Here is a 19,964-nt window from a genome sequence, read left to right on the forward strand (position 1 = left end):
TTAAGGTTGTTGATACATACCTCAAGTTATTTTCCAGAAAGGTTGCACCAATTTCCGTACCTATCTAGCTCTGAGGTTAACCTGGAGCTTCACCTGTCTGACAGGCAAGAGAAAGTCTCTCTTTAATTGGATCGCTTCGATTATCAGTGAGGTTGCACCTGTCCTTGTAGGTTTCTTTTTTTTTTTTTTTTTTAATTTTTTTTTTAACGTTTTATTTATTCTTGAGACAGAGAGAGACAGAGCACGAATGGGGGAGGGGCAGAGAGAGAGGGAGACACAGAATCGGAAGCAGGCTCCAGGCTCTGAGCCATCAGCCCAGAGCCCGACGCGGGGCTCGAACTCACGGACCGCGAGATCGTGACCTGGCTGAAGTCGGACGCTTAACCGACTGAGCCACCCAGGCGCCCCTGTCCTTGTAGGTTTCTTAACCATTTTCATTAACTATTCACTTCCTTTGCCCATTTTTATTCTAATAAATAAGCCTTAGTGAAGCTTTTCGAAAGTTTGTTTCACCTTTTAATTTGATTGGGTCTTTAAAAAATAAAGATACTGGAGCCTTCAAGTTGGTAAACATGAAGATGCAGGGAGAGGCATGGATGTTTCGTGCATCTTCCCACGTCTCTTCTCATATGTGTCTCTTCCATCTAGCTGTTCCTGAGTTGTCTACTCTTCATCAAACGTAGCAGAGAAGTACACTGGCTGAGGGTTTCTTTGGCTCTTTGTTTCCTTATGGGGCCCCCTCATCACATAAAACTTATATTAAACAAATCTGTAAGCTCATCTCCTATATAAAAGAATAAAATAAAATAAAATTATTAATCACTTATGATATTTGTGGAAAGTATTTTTCCCAGTTTATAATATGCCTTTTAATTTCATATAATGTTTTTGACCTAGAGGAGATTTTAATTTTTATGTAGTCAAATCTGTCAAGTTTCTCTTAGAAAGTCTTTTGTTGCTCTGAGATTCATCTGCTTTGTTCTAATATTTTTACTTAAATTTTAGTTTAATTTTTGTAATTTAATCTGTTGGCAGTTTATTCTGGTCAGCTGTATGAAATGAGAACTAAACTTTTTTTTTCCCCAAATAGGAAACCAGTTGCTCCAAGATCATTTATTAGATTTTGCTGACTTGTAGTATCTCCTTTTTTAAAACAAAAAAATTATCTTTATTTTTGAGAGGGAGAGAGAGAGAGAGAGAGAGAGAGAGAGAGAGAGAGAAACTGAGAGGGAGAGTGGGGGAGGAGCAGAGAGACAGACAGACGGACAGACAGACAGACATAGAATCTGAGGCAGGCTCCAAGCTCTGAGCTGTCAGCACAGAGCCCCACGTGGGGCTCAAACTCAGGAACCATGAGATCATGACCTGAGCCAAAGTTGGACGCTCAACGGACTGAGCCACTCAGGCTCACCCCTCTCCTTTTTTTAAATTAAGTTTTTTATTTTAACTCCAGTATAGTTAACATACAGTGTTACATTGGTTTCAGGTGTAAAATCTAGCGATTCAACAATTCTGTGCAGTACTCAGTGCTCATCATGACAAGTGTTATCTTTTGATTTGTGAGATCTCCTGTGTCAGAAACTAGTTTTATGCATGTACTGGAGGGTTCAGTGACTGTTTACTTGATTCCCAAGGTCAAAGCCAAACAAAACAAGCAATATATTTAAAAATTTTATTTTTGAGGCAACTGGGTGGTTCAGTCGGTTGAGCATCTGACTTTGGCTCAGGTCACAATCTCGCAGTTTGTGAGTTCAAGCCCCGCGTTGGGCTCTGTACAGAGAGCACAGAGCCCACTTCTGATCCTCTGTCCCCCTCTTTCTCTGCCCCCTCCCAGCTCACGTTCTCTCTCTCTCAAAAATAATAATAAAAATAATTATAATTTTAATTTAAAAAAATAGTAAGTAAATTTTTACTTTTAAAAATTGGTCACATTTATGTGGCTCATTTGGAAATGAACAAAGGACCGGGGTGCCTGGGTGGCTCCTTTGGTTAAGTGTCCTACTTCCGCTCAGGTTAGGATCTCACAGTTTGAGTTCGAGCCCCACATCAGGCTCTGTGCTGACAGTTCAGAGCCTGGAGCCTGCTTCAGATTCCAGGTCTCCTCCGCTCTCTGCCCCTCCCCCACTCACACTCTGTTGCTCTCTCTCTCTCTCTCTCTCTCTCAAAAATAAATGTTAAAAAAATTAGAAAATTTTTTAAACAAATGAACAAAGGACAAGAAAATTGCAGTAAAGTTACCTTTTTTGCTCCCAATTTCCACCTACCCAGTAATTGTCCCCCAAGGCAATCAAGGTGACCAATTTTCTTTGTGGATGGTATAGTTTCTCCTTTTTTGTTGCACAAATCATAACATGCTATACACCTTTTTGTATTATGCTTCCTCCTCTAGAATAAATGTGTCTTATAGCTAATCTTACATCTGAACATAATAAAGAACTTCCTCATTATTTTTATGACTACAGAGTATTCTGTAAATGGATGTTTCACAATTTAGTTAACTGATAGCTCTTGACTTCACTCTTTATCAAATAATAAATTTAATGAGCATTTACTTCTCTCCTCTTCCCTCACCACATTCCCCAGTTTTAATTAATACAGTTTGTGGTTTGGGACTGATATTATCTTTATATTTTGTTTTTGTATTATACCTCGTTCATTTAAGCCTTGTTCATGAGGTGTGACAAATATATATCTCTGTGTAATTAATCAGCCCCCCTATGAAGACGTAGACTCTTTCTGTTCCCCTGGAAATTCCCCATGCCTTTGCCATCTCTCCTTAAGTCATTTCTCCCCAGCCGCACACCAGTCTCCCACTGCTCTGATTTCCATATCTCTGCCTCTCCTGTGGATTCACATAAATGGACTTATTCTTTCATGTTGGGCTGCTTTTGCTCTGCATGTTTGTGAGTTGCGTCCATATTGTTGTTGGTGTCAATAGTTTACTTTTTTATTATTTTTTTTATTAAATTTTTTTTTAATCTTTATTTTTGAGAGAGAGACAGAGCGCAAGCAGGGGAGGAGCAGAGAGAGAGGGAGACACAGAATCCAAAGCAGGCTCCAGGCCCTGAGCTGTCAGCACAGAGCCTGACACGGGGCTTGAACTCACGAACCGTGAGATCATGACCTGAGCTGAAGTCTGACGCTCAACTGACTGAGCCACCCAGGCGCCCCAATAGTTTACTCTTTTAAGGAAATTGGTTGGGGGGGGGGGCTTGGCTGACTCAGTCAGTGGAGCATATCTTTAATCTCAAAGTTGTGAGTTTGAGCCCCATGTCGGGGGTAGACTTTGCTTGGAACATTTTTGTTTTTTTAAATAAGATAATTGCTGAGTAGTCACCCATTATATGAATGAACTGCAGGGGTTTTTGTTTGTTTGTTTTTTGTTTTATCTGCCCACCTGGTGAGGGACATTTGAATTGTTTTTGACCATCACAGAGCATATGCTGTGGACATTCAATTATAAGTCTTTTTGCGGATATAGGTTTTTATTTCTGAGTAATCGTGGAGTGGAATTGTGGGATCATATATGTATATTTTAACTCTGTAAGTATCTGCCAGACTAGTTCCAAAGTGATGGAGTCATTTTCTGTTCCACCAGCAGAACACGCGGTGTTGTCAGTCCTTTTAATTTTAGCCCTCCAGCTGGTGGTAAAAAACTTCTTCTTGTGGCTTTAATTCACATTTCTCTGATGGCTAATGATGGTGAGCAACTTTTCATGTGCTTTTTGTACATTCCTATATCTTCCTTTAAAAAAACATCTCTTCAACTCACTCATTTATTAAATGTGGGTTTTTGGTTGTTTTTATTATTAGATTGTGACAATACTTTATATACTCTAGATATAAGCCTTCTGTCCGATATATGTATTGCAAATACACTCTTCCAGTCTGTATGGCTTGCCTTTTCATTTTTTACTAGTAGTCTATAATATAACACTGATTTTCCTTAGAGACGTTTTGTTCTGTAGTAATTCCATTACAGATTCAGTTGTTTCTCTAACAGTTTCTTGCAATCCTTCCTCATCTTTTTTATCTCATTACTTTGTTGTCTTTTGATCTCACTATGTTACACTGTCTCAGCCTGTTGCCTTCACGTGGTTTTTTACTATTTTTTTTAATAGAAGTTATATCTTGTATCATAATTGGAATGCCAGTTTGCTGAACTTGTTTGGGGTCTAGTAAATTGACTTCCAAGGCTTGTTCTTCCTCTGAGTCCTTAGAACAATGTTTTCTTTGACCTTTATTTTGAGGTTTTTTGTTTTTTGTTTTTTAATAGTGTTCATGGCTTTCCTCTCTGCTATGTACCAACAGACAGGATAAAGTCTATGGATTTCCCTGCATTCCATTCACTGTCTACTTATATGCTGCCTAAAACCCTCTCTCTGTTAATCACAGGAGAGGTTACAAAGCACACCGCTCCTTTATCCAGGCTCTGGTGCCTTCTTGCAAGTTGTCTGATGAACTTCTGCTGGGCTCACACAGGATCTTTTTCTACCCTCCCTATGTGGTTCCATGACATGCTGAATTGATTGAGTATATGAAATGCCACAGCCTCAAGCAGGCACTGATACCTGAACTCCTCCAGCCTCTGTGGCTGCCTATTGTGGTTTACTTGTGATAACTACACTTCCTCAGATGCTGTGTGGCTCTCCCTCCTCCCACTTCACCAAGGCTACATACTTCCTCATTCATAATTTGGCTCTGCAGTTCAGATATAAAGGCTGTGTTTGGCAGTGTTTCTCAAACTTGAGTATTCTTTGTCTTTTTAGAGGGGAAAAAAAAATCCCCTGATTCACTGGAGTTGACTTAAATTACTTGTTTTAGAATGCTATTTTAGAAAGTATAAATGGAAGACTGGGTATAAACTTTTACATAATATATGTTATATTACATTATGGATATATTATTGATGATATATATTATTATGATGTATGTGATATGGTCAGTATATTTATTATTATATATTTCGATAATATTTGTTATATATGTTATTATTATGTAATAACTCTTACACATCTATAAAGCCAAAATCAAACATAAACTAAACATAGACCGAACTATTAAATCAATAAAATTCAAATTAGCAACTTAATTTAATGTAAAGATTATTATTTCGCTGAAATGAAATTGCCCCTCACTATAACTGCAGTGTGGACAGCTCCATGAAGGTTCTGTTGAGATTATTGTGCGTCTTCTACCCTGAGCCACACAAGGATCTTGTCCTCCACTGCTTTTCTTCCACGTGTTGTAAAGCTTTTGTTTACACAGCATACTATTATGTCATCTAGTCCTTATTCACCAAAAACATCATCCTTATGTTCTTTTCTCGTTATCTTTCAATAATTAAAGCAGTTTTGCATGTCCCTGTGCAATCATATACACTAGTGCAGATGTAAACTGTGAAATTGTTTACCAGTACTCAGTTATATCTAGATGATCCAGCCTGCTTGCCAAATCTGGCCTGCTACCTGTTTTTGTAAATAAAGTTTTACCGAAACATGGCCATCGCCTATGGCTGCTTTCATGCTACAATGGCAGAGCTGAACTCTTGTGATAAAGATTGTATGGCCTGCAAAGCCTAAAATGTTTATTAACTAGCTTATTATAGAAAAAAAGCCTTCTGACCCCTTTCATATCTGTCTATAATTGTCTATTTGAAGATTATCAAAATTAGAACAAGAATTGATTTTAAAATTTTCATGGAAATTTTTCATGCCTGCAGGAATATATCTGAGAATCTTTTTTTCACAATTAACCAATCCAGGGCAGAGTTGTAATAAAGGAGATGCCTACTGGGATTTGCTTATGTTCATACCACTTACACTTACGTGATATCATGGAGTAGACTTTACCAATTCAAACTGAGAAAGGATTGAGTGAGACAAGGAAAAATACTCATACTAATACTTAATACTGCAGTTCCCCTACAGACCACAGCTGAGGTTTTCCAAAGGACAATCGGAAAAGAGTACTAGCAAAGCTCTTTGCTAGTTCCAAAATGGCTATCTTGAGGATGGAATAATGCCTCCAAATTTCTGTGCGCTCCCTAGAGAAAAAGGGTATGTGGCTACAAGATGATACTACTTCCTTTCTAAGTTATGTTTTCTAGATTGTAGAGTGGTCTCCTAGGTCCTCCACTCTGTTGTGCACAATGCCCTTTAAAACGACGAGCTCCCCTCAAAAACGTGAGCGGAAAACTGGGCCCCCAAGTCACAGTTGCCATCACAGTGACACATCAGCGTGATTAGCACATTTGGCAGGCACCAGCTGATTTCCCGAAAGAAGCAAAGCACCTGGGAGCAGCATAATGTAATGAGGCAGATAACAGCAACAGAAATGACAGCAGCCTTTGGGCAGGGGACAGACATCAGAAGATGGACCTCTGAGCCCTTGCTACAGGAGGGAAATCATTCCTCTTCGCTCTTTACAAAAAGAAGGCTAATGGTTTAGATTGCAGCATGAAGACCATCATAAGAATTTTATTAGCTCAGAAGTCACTAGCCTTTTTTCAAGAAGGCTGCATCAAAGCTATCGATTTAGATTGGCTGGTTTGGCCCCTTTATTATTTAACTTCCCCAGCATAATTTCATTTGGGCAGATAGAAATGTTAGCTTGTATGTTACGGTTGGCCTCTGTTGCCTGCCAAAATGTAGCTCAACTATTATGCGCAGAGACCCATTGCCCCCCAAAAGTGCTTTGTATGTAATAGGTGCTCAATACTTGCTTAAAAAAATGTGTTCTGTATAATCAGATAGAAGTTCATGGAAGGAGCATTTAAAAGCACTACTGAATAGTAACAAAAAAGATTTCGGGGTCATTTCTGTACTTATGCTTCTGTTTAGAGTTTATGCCTTTTTTCCTAGGCTCAATAGATAATAAAAGAAAAAAGAACTGGCACAACATTCTTATTTTTCCCTGTTCTGCAATTCTTTTGTTTAGTTTAGTTTTATTTTATTTTTGTAGAGTCTAATTTAGTGTATTCCTACTAACTAGATAAATAAAACATTCCACTTATTTTTCATGGAAAGCCTGATGTAAATGAATAAAACTAACCTAAGCTGCTTACACAAGTAGGAGAAGAAGCATATGAACAAGAGAAAGGTGTTAAAAACTCTATGTGCCCTCGCATGGTATCTGATTTCATTTTTCTGTGCAAAAGTAAGAAACTGTAGACATTACTTCATCCTGGGCAAAATGCTACTCTGGCCTGCCCAATAGACTAAGTCTCTGACATTCTCTCTCTTGACTTTGTGTGGGGAAATTCCAGGAAAAAGCCAGGATTTCAGGGTCCAGACCCTCCTGTGTGCAATTGAAAGCCAACTTTCTTTCCTCTTGATGGCTCAAAATGAGCAATACTACTTAGACTGCTCCCACAGTATGCAACCAGGAATTACGTATAAGGAAATGACAAAGTAAAAGACGTTTAGGAATGGTTATGATTAAGAGTTTTCACCACAAAGAGAGAATGCAACGTAGAGAAAGCTCCTTGTTTCTAGAACTGAGGAAACTGTATTCTGAGCTAGCACACATACATATGTTTCAAGGGATAGAAGTACAGAGTGAATGCATTCACCTTTTTCTCTTTAGAAAGCTCCTGGTGATCGAGACAGTGTTGTGCTCTGTTACCTCCCTCACTTTAAGGCCTCACATCATGTCTCAGCACTTTCTAAATCTTTGTCATTCATTCTTTTCATTTGTGACTTGCTTCTGACTGGCTCTTGCTTGCCCTCCTAGTGCTGTACTTACCATATTTGGCATACGGGAAGTCATCATGATGTCTTTTGGGTAATGATGATTACAACAGGCATGGACCGATTCTTTTTGCTATGGATTTTTGTCTTAGGCTTGACATTCATGAATTTTCTCATGTGAATAAAGTTCTCAAGTGTACCTGTGACCATCTGGAGCAGTATGATTTGGTGCCTGGTTTGCTGACCCATTTTGTACTTAAGTTTAAGGGGAACTGGGTAATCTGTGTCACAGGTCAGAATGGTGGGTGAGATGTGGAATAACAAGCCTGGTGAAATGCGATGTATTCCTTAGGTATTCATTAACCGCGAGGGAAAACCTCAAAACCAATGGAGGTACTTGTGTTCTCAGTTCAGTAGGTGGCGCTCTTTTACCTGGTTCACAAGAATGATCTTGAAGGTCATTCTCTTCGGGGAGTCCTGTGCCGCAGGCAGTACCATGTTGCGGGGAAGGAAACCCGAAGCCCTGCTGGGTGGCATCAGTGCCTGAGAAGTGGTGGCATGACCTGGCACTTGGCCCTGGTTAGGCAGTGCCGGTGCATACCAGCCCAGGGCATTCTTACTGTCTCCTTTGTTCTGGTGCCAGTTCCCGCCCTTGAGCAACAGCAGAGAAGAACTAACGAAAGACAGTCACGCCATGGGTATTCAAGAGGGTGGCACTAGCTCATAAAACCAGACCGTGTAGACTCAGCAGCTCAAAAGTACTGAAAGAGAAAGGGCTGGGGTTTGCTGAAAGACCCAAGCACTGGACAGGCAAGCCAAGAGAGGAAGAGCAACCCAAACCGGGACCTTTCCCTCCTTTTTATGTATCTGTGATTATTAAAAAAAAAAAAAAAAAAAACACAACACGTATATAACCTGCGCATTGTGTATGGTGTGACTGTCTCTATACACGTAAAAATACACATTTTCCTTTATACACATGTTCCTATACACCTTGCTAAGCACCTTTAATTTGTAATACAAAGATACTGCAAAATCATAAAATAGCTTGATACATGGAATAATTTGGGCAGGAAATTCTGAAATTAAGAAGAGGGGCTGGAGAAAAAAAAAATCAGTCGTGAGGTAGGAAACAAGCAGGGGCTACAGAAGAATTGAGGAAAGAAACCTGATATGTTAAGTAAAAGCATGTATCAATCTGATGTTTCCAAATGCTTCATGTTATTTGTCTAACCTACAGTGGAAGGGTTTAAAAGATAAAGTGAGAGCTTTTAATAGGAAGAATTTAAGTGCCTGTTTTAATTTTCAGGGAAAACAATAACTCCTTAAATAACAAAAAAATTCTGTGAGATGTTTAACTTTGCAAAGATAAATTATCTGCCTTTGCCTCTAGAAGCAGGGTGGTTGTGGATGGGGTGGCTGTATTTTTACAGTGTGTTTTGTATTTCCAAGACTCCCCTAAGAATAGGATAATGACTTTCCATATATTTTGTATTTAATTTACTATTAGTGGGCATAATTGATGTGTCAAAATGACTACAGTATCTTAATTTTCTTCTGCTTTTCTTTTTATAAAAGTGATCTTCCCAAATAATGAGCAAGGTTTTTTACAGGCTTAGTGTAAAAAAGTTCTCTCTGCCTCCATGGGCTGATTCCATCAAATTCTTCCTTTTTCCTCTTTCCTCTTCCGATGGAGGAAGACTGAACCTTTAAAACTATTCGTACGACGGTGTTTTAAAATGTGATAAATAAGGAAATAATTAAGGGAATTTTTTAACACTCCAGTCATAAGAATTTTTAAAACTAAATTTTGAACTGCCTCTTATGATTTAAAAAGTGACCTATTTCAAATCCTTATCATACCTACAAAAAATACAATCATCTTCAAAGAAAATTTCAATTCTGTTCTGGACACGAACAGGTCTATTTGGATCTTATAGCAGCTGCTATTGTGACCATAAGAACAATACTTGATATGATGTATCTGTCTTACCCGTGAGACCATTGGAGTATAAGAATTTTCCACCCTTAGTAAGTTCCAGTTTGAGGAGGTGGTGAAGGGGTGTTCAGGAGCTTTCTGAGGAGGCCCAGAAGGGAGGCAAGATGGGTGGCTGCTCAAGCCTGCTTGGTTAGGGAGTGCCACTTCCTCTGGGCCCCTTCCTACCTCCCCCCTCCCTGTTAGTCTTGCTAATGAATCCGGCCTGGCCGTGAAATCATCCAGTGGTGTGATGGGCTTCTGGCCTTTGCAGAGGAAAAACTCTGGGTTAATTCAAGTACAGCATGTTCTCTTTGTTTTGCAGCTGGTGTAGCAAGGGAGTCTAGGGCAAGTGGATTGAATCAAAAAGGAAAATGAAGGCATTCACTGTCTGTTTCATCGAGGATGGCTCATTTAAAGTAAACACCATTTAAATAGTCTCCAAATGGCCCATTCTATATGAAGTCATACAGGATGCCCCCTTTGGGCTGTCATTCTCCTTTAAATGGATCGCTTTGTGTGCACTGCGTTTTAATGCCATTCAACCTTAAACCCCCATATGTGGGCCTCATCAGGCCACAGGCTTTGGTGCACATGTGGCAGCCATACCTTCAACATTCTTTGTCTCTGTCTCCAGACAGTCAGCCCAAGCAACAGGGGGAGGTAGTTGTAAAGACAACAGCAGTTAACATTTCTTCAACACTTATTATGTGCCAATTACTATGTCGAGTGATTTCTATATATATTATCTAATTTAATCCTCACATAATCCTATGAGGCAGATACTATGATTATTCCCTTGTTATAGATAAGGAAACTGATGCATAGAGAGATTAAGCAATGTGCCCAAACTGGTAAGTGTGGCTCAGGGAGTTGGACCCCAGCAGTCAGATTCCAGAGCTGGAACTCAATCAATGGACATATTCAGAAAAAATAAGCTCTCATCAATTCTCTTTGCAAGGTAGGCTTATCCCAAACAATAGATAATCCAGAAATTATTTCTCTTTGTCTTTGGAATGCATGCTCTGCTTTCTGGGGCAGTATCTCCACCTTGTTACTTGCATTTTTTGCCGTTGGGTTCGAAGATGAGATCAGGTATTCCTTGAGCAGCTAGCTCCCTGTGACAGTGGGCAGTCTTCATACAAGATTGGGCTCAGTGGAATAATCCATTAACAGACAACCCCAATGAGACTTTTCTACCAGACATGCCCTCATAGTAAGAAACTAGTAAAAACCTCCCCCAGAGAACTGAAAGCGTTCAGTTGTCACAGCGGTCGCTCCAACATTCACCCAGGGTTGGGCAAGAAGCCCAGGGCTGGACAGCTTTGGGGAGCCTCTGTGAAGGGTCCAACAAGGGTCTTTGGGAAACACGTTTCTAGCCAGTTTTTATTTGGCCCAGCGCATTGATCCGCCCCTGTTTAACCGTCACTTGGTAGTCTAGAGAAACTTTTTTGCTGTTAAGGCTCGAAATATGAAACAGTTTATTCTAAATGACCTCCACTAAGTAAAGGAACTTTAAGAATCTTAAAAAATGAAAAATCCTGAGGATCATATAGAAGAAAATCATCTTGAACATTTAAGATATGGGTTTGAGTGATATTTTCAATACATCCTGCCCCTGCCCCCCAAATCCTTTCTTTCCATTGTTTAACTTCAGAGAAGACTACAAGGGAGCAGTGGCAGTTTGGATATATTTTTGCTGGGCTTGACTGAGGTTCTGCTATCACTTTTGCTATCTCACTCCCAAACTTTAGGTCGTTTAAGGTTTCTGCCCGAAAAAAATAAAATAAAATAAAACAAACACATTGATCTCTCCCTCTTCCCTGCCACATCTCTTTCTGGCTTCCAGTGCCCTCCCCACATCACCTCTAGGATACAGACATTCCAGTAAAGGCCCTGGGACAGGATGTGATTGGGCCGTCTCTCTGACCTTGTATAGGCATCTAGCAGAAACCACTTATTCCATTATCACTGTTCTCTCTGGAAAGCAGTTCTAGTTCTTGCTGTTTCCAGAAGTCTCCTCTTGCCCATGTGCCAGTTGTATGGTACAAGAACCAAAGAGACAGCAAACATCAGATCAAAACTTCAATGCAGAGTGTAGGGAGAAAGCCTGTTGTGTACACGGTTTCCTCTCTTTTCCCTCCCAGCTTTACTGAGATATAATTGACATATAACATTGCTTAGGGTGTACAACGTCATGATTTGATATCTGTATATACTGCAAAATGATTGCCACAATAATGTTAGTTAACACATCCATCACCCCATGTAAGTACATTTTTTTTGTTTTAAGAACTTTTAAGATCCACTCTCTGATCAACTTTCACATATACAATACAGGATTGTTAACTGTAGTCACCTTGCTGTACATTACACCCTGTGAACTTATTTATCTTGTAACTGGAACTTTGTTTCCTTTGACCACCTTCACCCATTTCTCTGCCACCTCCCCTGCCCCCCAACCCCTGGCAGCCACCAATTTATAATCTGTCTCTGTGAGTTTGACGATTTTTTTAGATTCCACAAATATGTGAGGTCATTCAGTATTTGTCTTTCTCTGTCTGATGTGTTTTACTTAGGATAATGCCTCCAAGGTCCACCGATGTTGTCAAAATGGCGGGATTTCCTTCTTTTTTTATGGCAAGTAGTGTTCCGTTGTGCGCGTATACTTCACTTTCTTTATCCATTCATGTGTTGATGGACACTTAGGTTGTTTCCATGCCTTGGCCTTTGTAAAGAACATTGCAATGAACATAGGAGTGTAGAAATCTCTTTGAGATAGTGATTTCATTTTCTTCAGGCACAAACCCAGAAGAGGAAGTGCTAGATTGTATGTTAGTTTTATTTTTAATTTTTTTGAGGAACCTCTATACTCTTTTCCACAGGGCTGCACCAATTTACACTCCCAGCAACAGTGCACAACAGGCCCCTTTCTCTGCTCCACATTCTCACCAAAACTTGTTGTTTCTTGACTTTTTGATAGTAGCCATTCTGGCAGGTGGGAGGTGATCTCTCACTGTTGTTTCGATTTGCATTTCCCTGATGACTAGTGATGTTGAGCGGGGTTTCATGTACCTGTTGGTGATTTGAATATCTTCTTTGGAAAAATGTCTATCCAGGTTCTTTACTCATTTTTAATCGTATTTTTTGCTGTTGAGTTGTAGGAGTTCCTTATATGTTTTGGATATTAATTCCTTATCAGATAGGTGGTTTGCAAATATTTTCTCCCATTCTGTAGGTTGCCCTTTGATTTTGTTGATGATTTTCGTGGGTTGTTTTTTTTTTTTTCTGTGCAGAAGCTTTTTAGTTTGATGTAGTCCTGCTTGTCTAGTTTTGCTTTTGTTGCTTGTGCTTTTCATGTCATATCCAAAGAGTCATCGCCAGTGCTTTATTCTTAGAAGGACTTTCTAATAGGTTAGTACCTCTTCCTTATCTCTAAATTGCCTCTTACTTCTGAGTTGTATGTTATCATTTCAGTATAACCTTAGGACCAAAAATATTGTTCTTTTTTCATTAGTTGACTGATTATTTTTATTTTTTTATACTAAAAAGGCACATATTCAAAGAGTGAAATAGTTCTATTGGGTTTACTATACTCCTCCCCAAAATACCTCTACTGTATTTCTTCTGTTTCAGAAGTAACCCCTTTCACATCTTTTAGCTGATTATCTGATATATATGTCCATGCTGTTCACTAAGATGCAGGACTGTTCAGGGTTGATCTTCCCACTCTGGCAGGTGAGGATTTGGCTCTCTCCATGCCCTCGTAACACACATACCCCGTCCCCAAATCCCATCGTCCCGATGTAATAAATTTCATAACCTTGATTAGATCAATGTTCTTCACATCATTATATCTATGTTCTTAGAAGCTGAGTCTTGTACAGCTTTGATTATGTTATTGTTTCTGTACAACATGTTAGTTTTTCATGGCGTTAATCATTGTTTTATTGTTTGTTTTTCCTATTTGCTTAGTATTTACCAACCCCAGAGGTGTTGAAAGTTGTTTCAATCTTCTAAGGTGCTCGAATACATCAAGTTGCCTATCAATTTCCTCCTGAAGCAGTCTTTCCCAGGGTCCTGGAACCTGCTGAAGAGCTGGGTTACCCTCTCTGCTGGGCACATAGCTGGCGCCTGGGATCACCCTTCTCCATTAGTCTACAGATTCCCTGTGCTTCTCTCTTGTATTGGCTTGTCTGCCTTCCTCTTGGTTTACTATATCTTTGTGAAGCATATTTTACATACTTAAGTAGCTTCCAGAGAATAGGATACGTGGGAGGTGAATTTTTTGTGAAACTGCATGTCTGAAAATGTCCTTATTATATGTTGATTTTTTTTTCCTTCTTTTTGGAAGCTTGTGGAATCTTGTCTTTGTCCCTAGGGTTCAAATTTCAAAATGATGTATCTTGATGTGGATTGATTTGTATCTAGTGTCCTGGGTTATGTGCCCTTTCAATCTGGAAACTCATGGCCCCTTAAATTTGAGGAAATCTCAAATTTTTTAACTGATGATTTTTTTCCATTTCTCTTTTCTCTGTTGTCTTTTTCTGGAGCTTCTATTACTTGGATATTGGGCCTGCGGAACTGGTTTCTATTTTTCCCTCTTTTTTTTTTTTTCTTCTTTCGCTACTTTTTGGGAGATTTCCTCAGCTTTCCATTCCATCTCACACCTTTATTGAATTTTTCTTTTCTTCTATCGTGGTTTTAATTCTCTTTACTTTGGAATGCTCCTTTTTTATATTATACTCTTCTTATTTCAGCACTGCAATACTTAGCAGTGTATACTTAGTGGGTATATGTTTGGTGTTCTTTGAAGTTTTCTTCTCCTCGCAAGACCACTGACCTTCAAGTTGCTCATTTTCATCTCTGTTTCACGTCAGAGGCTTTCTAGATGTCCTGGAGGTGCTTGATTTGTCTGTAGGCATTCAGGAGTAGGGACTAAAATACTGACCGGAAGCTCTGTGCCCACGTAGGGCTTCTCAGCTGTGAGCTAGCTTCACCATAGGCTGATCATAGGACACCTCCAACTTAAGTCTCCTTAGTTGCCTTCTCTTGGGCTGTTCAGCTTTTTCATTCCTCTGCCTGGAGGGTAAAAGACTGATTGCCTGCACTCTGGGAACCAAATGAGAAGCTGGCTGGTGGTCTCAGCATCTGATATGCATATGTTCATCTAATCCCATTCATTTGCCTTCAACTGTGCCGGTTTCCTCCCTTCTTCCCCACCCCCACCCACAGCCGCCCCCAGTCTAGAAGCCTTCTCTCTTATTCTCTATAGAAAACAAATCTCCAGTTATTTGCTGGGGTGTTGTGGGGGGCAGTGTGGGGGGGAACTAGCACAGGTGTGTGGAGTAGGGGAGTCCATCTGGGGATCTAAGCCCTTCTTAGATGGTCATTCAGCCAGGCCTGCTTAGTTTTGTGCTTCTTCCACCCCCAGCTTTCTGGGGTTTCTAGAGGATAAAATGAGGTGGCTCTTGTCTTTCTCCGTTGCCAACTCAGGATTCAGATCGGCTGCGTCATTAGCCCTGCCTCCACCCGCATGGCAGCTTCCAGTATTTTGCAGCTACTGTCTCCTATTTTATTCTCCCTGTTCTTCTTGGTGTATGGATTTTTTTTTTAATCCTTTTACGGGGTGCCTGTCTGGCTCAGTCATTGGAGTGTGCGACTCTTGATCTTGACATTGTGAGTTCGAGCCCCATGTTGGGTGTAGAGATTACTTAAAAATTTTAAAAATCTTAAAAAAAAAAAATCCTTTTACTGTCCTTTAATTGGGCTTTGGGAGGAGGCAAAAGTAGCTTCATGTGTTCAGTCTTCCATTTTTACCTGAAAGCCTCACCATTGCCATTTATCGAATGCCCAGTGTCTGAAGTTTTTAAAAGGAAAATTCAATGGCCCACGGTAAACACTGCAAAGTGCACGTCACAGAAAGCATGACCAGACCACAGCCCTTTGATTAAGAGAATTTTGTTAGTCAAGATTTTTCTTTTAAACTGAGGCTGTTCCAAAGATTTAGTTCCTCACCCACAACTCCTTTCCTCTTCTTTCATCTCCAGCCTCCCCTCAACCTCTCATCGTGTTCAGTCCAAACTGAAGGTCTTCATGGAGCAACCATGGGGCGGCATCAGGTTGCAGGGAATGAGGTAGTTAAGGGAAGGTAGGAAAACGAGGGAGGTGGGCTCAGTGCAGCGTGTCATGCTGAGTCCATGTCATGCTTTTATTAGGTCTGCTGTGACTGTCTCTACCCTCTTCTTACTGGCTGGGGATCAGAGCAGCTGTTCTCTTTAAAGCTGTGGCTTTCTTTCAAGCTGAGTAGAAGCTACACACATCACCGGATTGGCTCCAACATCACTGGATTTGGTTGTCTCTTTAAAGAGGAGTGTGCCTTCAGCTTCTTAGAGTGGCTGTTCTGACTCCAGAAGCAGGATGAACTTACAAACAGGTTTGGGAGCATGGCTGCCTCTGTGATGGGTTTCCAGTAGTTCTCAGTATGCCCTTCTATATTCTTTCATCAAATATCTCCTCCAGTGACTTCCAAACTTCATGTCCTATCATACTTATTCAAACTTGATATCATAGTTTTTCTTTATGTTTAAGCCTTTGTTTTCTATTTAAATTTTTTTCTTAAGATTTTATTTTATTTTGGGGTGCCTGGGTGACTCAGTCGGTTAAGCATCTGACTTTGGCTTAGGTCATGAATCTCACGGTTCATGGTTTGAGCCCCTCATCGGGCTCTGTGCTGACAGCTCAGAGCCTGGAGCCTGCTTCAGATTCTGTGTCTCCCTCTCTCTCTCTGCCCCCCCCCCCCCCCCCCCCCCCCCGCTCATGCTCTGTCTCTCTCTCTCAAAAATAAACAAACATAAAAAAAAAGATTTTATTATTATTTTTTTAATGTTTATTTATTTCTGAGACAGAGCACAAGCAGGGGAGGGACAGAGAGAGAGGGAGACACAGAATCAGAAGCAGGCTCCAGGCTCTGAGCTGTCAGCACAGAGGCCAACACGGGGCTCGAACTCACAAACCGTGAGATCATGACCTGAGCCGAAGTCGGTCGCTCAACTGACTGAGCCACCCAGGCGCCCCAAGATTTTATGTTAAGTTTATTTTGAGAGAGAGCGGGCGTGTGCAAGTGGGAGGAGGGGCAGAGAGAGAGAGAGAGCTCTGCTGTTAGCACAGAGCCCAACGCAGGGCTTTATCCCACAAGCCATGAGATCATGATACAAGCCAAAATCAAGAGTTGGACATTTAACTGACTGAGCCACCCAGCTGGTCCAGATTTTATTTTTAAGTAATCTTTACACCCAACATGGGGCTTGAACTTACAACCCCAAGATCAAGAGTTCTGTGCTCCACTGACTGAGTCAACCAGGTGCCCCTAAAATTTTGTTTCTTTGGATCTAAGTTGGTAGTTTTAGGGGATAATAAATAATGACCCCTCTAGCTTTTGGAGTTTCAAATGAGTTGAGAGACAGAGAAGACAAGCATAGGGAGATCGAAATCTAACCTTTATTATTGATTTTTACAAGTAAAACACTTTGAAAAATGTCATGTTAGGTCTGCTGGCCAATGTGGGCATGTTATTGTTTGACTCTGAATTTGACATCTTATCCACTCACTGATCATATTGGACAATCACAGGCCACTCCATGAGTGTATGGCCCTCTAAAACTTTTAACAAGAATGACAAAGGGGCGCCTGGGTGGCTCAGTTGGTTAAGTGTCCGACTTCGGCTCAGGTCATGATCTCACGGTCTATGAGTTTGAGCCCCGCGTCGGGCTCTGTGCTGACAGCTCAGAGCCTGGAGCCCGTTTCAGATTCTGTGTCTCCCTCTCTCTCTGCCCCTCCCCTGTTCATGCTCTGTCTCTCTCTGTCTCAAAAATAAATAAACGTTAAAAAAAATATATATTTACTTAAAAAAAAGAATGACAAGAATAGCTCCTGCAAAAGAATTAGTATGGGGCTGAAAGAGAGGCTAGGGCTATTTGAGTAATGGAAATTCCCTACATGGAACATGAGGAAAGGAGAAGTGTGTTCCACAACAAGAGGTGATATGAATTCTCCTTAAGCACATCATCAATTTATAGCAGATGCTCGGGAAAAAAAAAAAAATACTGTATTAGATCAGGTTGTAGGGTGCATTCAGATATCAGAAACAGTGAAAGCATTTTCCCATCGTAGAAGTAAGAAGTATAGTGTTATAAGCTATCAGTCATTTGTTTTTTTTGTAAACACCTTCACTATGTTTTGGCCTAAGTGGAACACACACCCTTGGCTGGGGTGGGGAGCCTCAGCTGAAATTCCAGGCCTGTTACAAACTAGCTGGGAGTCCTTGGCTCCCCTGAAACTCTCTAGGCCTGGTTTTCATCTGCTCCTTAAGGAATGGGGGAGCAGCCCAATACCTGAACAGATAAAAAGGATAAGGGATAAACCTAAGCTTCCACAGCTAATTAGTTTCAGAGTTGGGACTAAAACCCAGGTATCTTCCTTCCCTGGTCTCTCCATTCTCTACCATATCCATTTTAGATGGACTTAAATTGAATTTAGACAAAATAGGTTAGCAACACAGTAGTGATCATTCATGTGTTCATTTCTTCATCTGTGTATTCAGCAGAGCATCTTTTTTTATGCCAAACACTGCTCTAGGCAATATGTATGAACAAAAGATGTTCTTGTCTCTATAGCAGCATACAGCCTGTGCCCTTTATGTGTTTGTAGCCCTTACGTGACCATCTCAAGTACTACCCTTTATTTATAGCCTCACTTGAAGTGCTTCAAACTGATCCCTGGTCTTTAAGGAGATACAAACTTCCTTAGCTGCCCTGAAACTGTCATCCCTCTAGGCTCTGCCTGAGAACTGCAGTGATGCCCCTTCAGTAGATATGACCCATCTCCAGGAGTAGCTCATGCCATCTTATCACACAAATTCTTTAAGTGCCTAAAGCGAAAAGGTACAGAGTGACGTCCAGAACCATTCATTGGCCTCATTATGGTTTTTCTCCTTCTGTTTATAGGGTGCTCAAGCTGGCATTACTATGTAACCATGCCGATGCCGGCCTCCACCTTCACAATCGCAGTGGGATCCTGGACAGAAATGAAGCCAGAGACCTGCTCATCCAATGATCTGGCAGCAGAGAGATCTCTGTCACCTTCCGAGGCCGACTTCAGGTTGGTATTTGGGAACTTGCTGAAAAACAAACACTTAAGGGAGCAGTATGATGCATTTATTCCAAGCACTGGGAATGTGAGTCATCCCTGCTGAGAAACTAAACCAAAATATGATTAATCAAAGCAGGAAAACCCTACTGGGAGGGAAAGGGAGTTGAGAGGCAGAAATGTGGGCATATTGTTTATGCAGAAAGAAAGAAAAGAAAAGAAGTATATATGAAATCCGCTGTGAAGTCAGGTGAAATATTTTTATGTGTTTGGTTAAGTCAACAGAATCCTCAGATTCAATGCCTTCCCTCCTTCTACACTTTTTAATTTTGGTTTTCAATGCCAATTTGGTCAAAAACACAATAAAGAAGAGTTGCTTGTCTGCTGGATTACTTTGTAGGCCACTCTACTGTTTTCGTTCCAAGGACCGCTGTTAGCAGTGCATTTGCAGGGGTGGCCCTCCGTCAGTGGGGCTTGTCAGTCTGCTTTGGAGCACAGGACACAAGGTAGCTTGTCACAAGGTCATGGTTACAAGTAACCTCCTGGGTTAGGACTCCATTAACTTGAGTAGTGATTCCTTCTTTTTCAAAGTGGACCAGAGAAAATCAGTTTAAAGTGTTTAAAAATCAGCATGGGCCATTGGATATTCACTTGCAGCTTCCCCAGACCTCCAACTGTTTCTAGCTTTGAGAACCAAAAGGGAGGAAGGGGATGGACATAGGAGGTACGAAGTGTCCAAATTGTGCATTATTGCATCATGCTTCATTCCTGGGACTTGTACACCCAGCTTAGTTTAACCACTTTTCCTGTTTATACACAGTCACTATGTCCAGTACCTTCTGGTAGAGAAAGCCCAGAGTAAACCAACCAAGATACGCTTTTAGTGCAAATTCCCTTGTGTTGGTTGTGTTTTGCCATGTTGTTTTCACTCTTACTACAGTGGTTGCAGTGATGGTTGGTACTGTTAGGACATAAAGCCATTGAGCCCTCTCCTATGACAGGCATGTCTTACCGCTTACATTTTGCTTTTTGGAGGAATGGAAGGGATTTCCACTTCCTGCTTAGTAACTTGCCTATTTTGGACTAGTCTTCCCTGAGCTATACACAGTATCCTAGATTGCTTATTGGATTTTACTTATGCACTCTTGGGA

The 19,964-nt window shown here is 40.7% G+C and overlaps 1 protein-coding gene across 9 annotated transcripts in view; it reads left to right on the forward strand.

The window, feature by feature from the left end:
* The window catches only part of LOC115500058 (aminopeptidase O (putative)), a 346,654-nt gene that overhangs the window by 53,547 nt on the left and 273,143 nt on the right, over nucleotides 1–19,964 (forward strand). For all 9 annotated transcript variants that reach the window (XR_003964365.1, XR_003964363.1, XR_003964362.1 and 6 more), the window contains exon 4: nucleotides 18,672–18,825. Coding sequence is in view for 4 of the 9 variants with exons in the window: in XM_030294374.2 (XP_030150234.1) it covers nucleotides 18,672–18,825 (154 nt within the window). In the remaining 5 variants the exon portion in view is untranslated. The remainder of the gene's footprint in view (nucleotides 1–18,671; nucleotides 18,826–19,964) is intronic.

The sequence above is a fragment of the Lynx canadensis genome, chromosome D4 (genome assembly GCF_007474595.2).
Source record: "Lynx canadensis isolate LIC74 chromosome D4, mLynCan4.pri.v2, whole genome shotgun sequence".
Lineage (NCBI taxonomy): Eukaryota > Metazoa > Chordata > Mammalia > Carnivora > Felidae > Lynx > Lynx canadensis.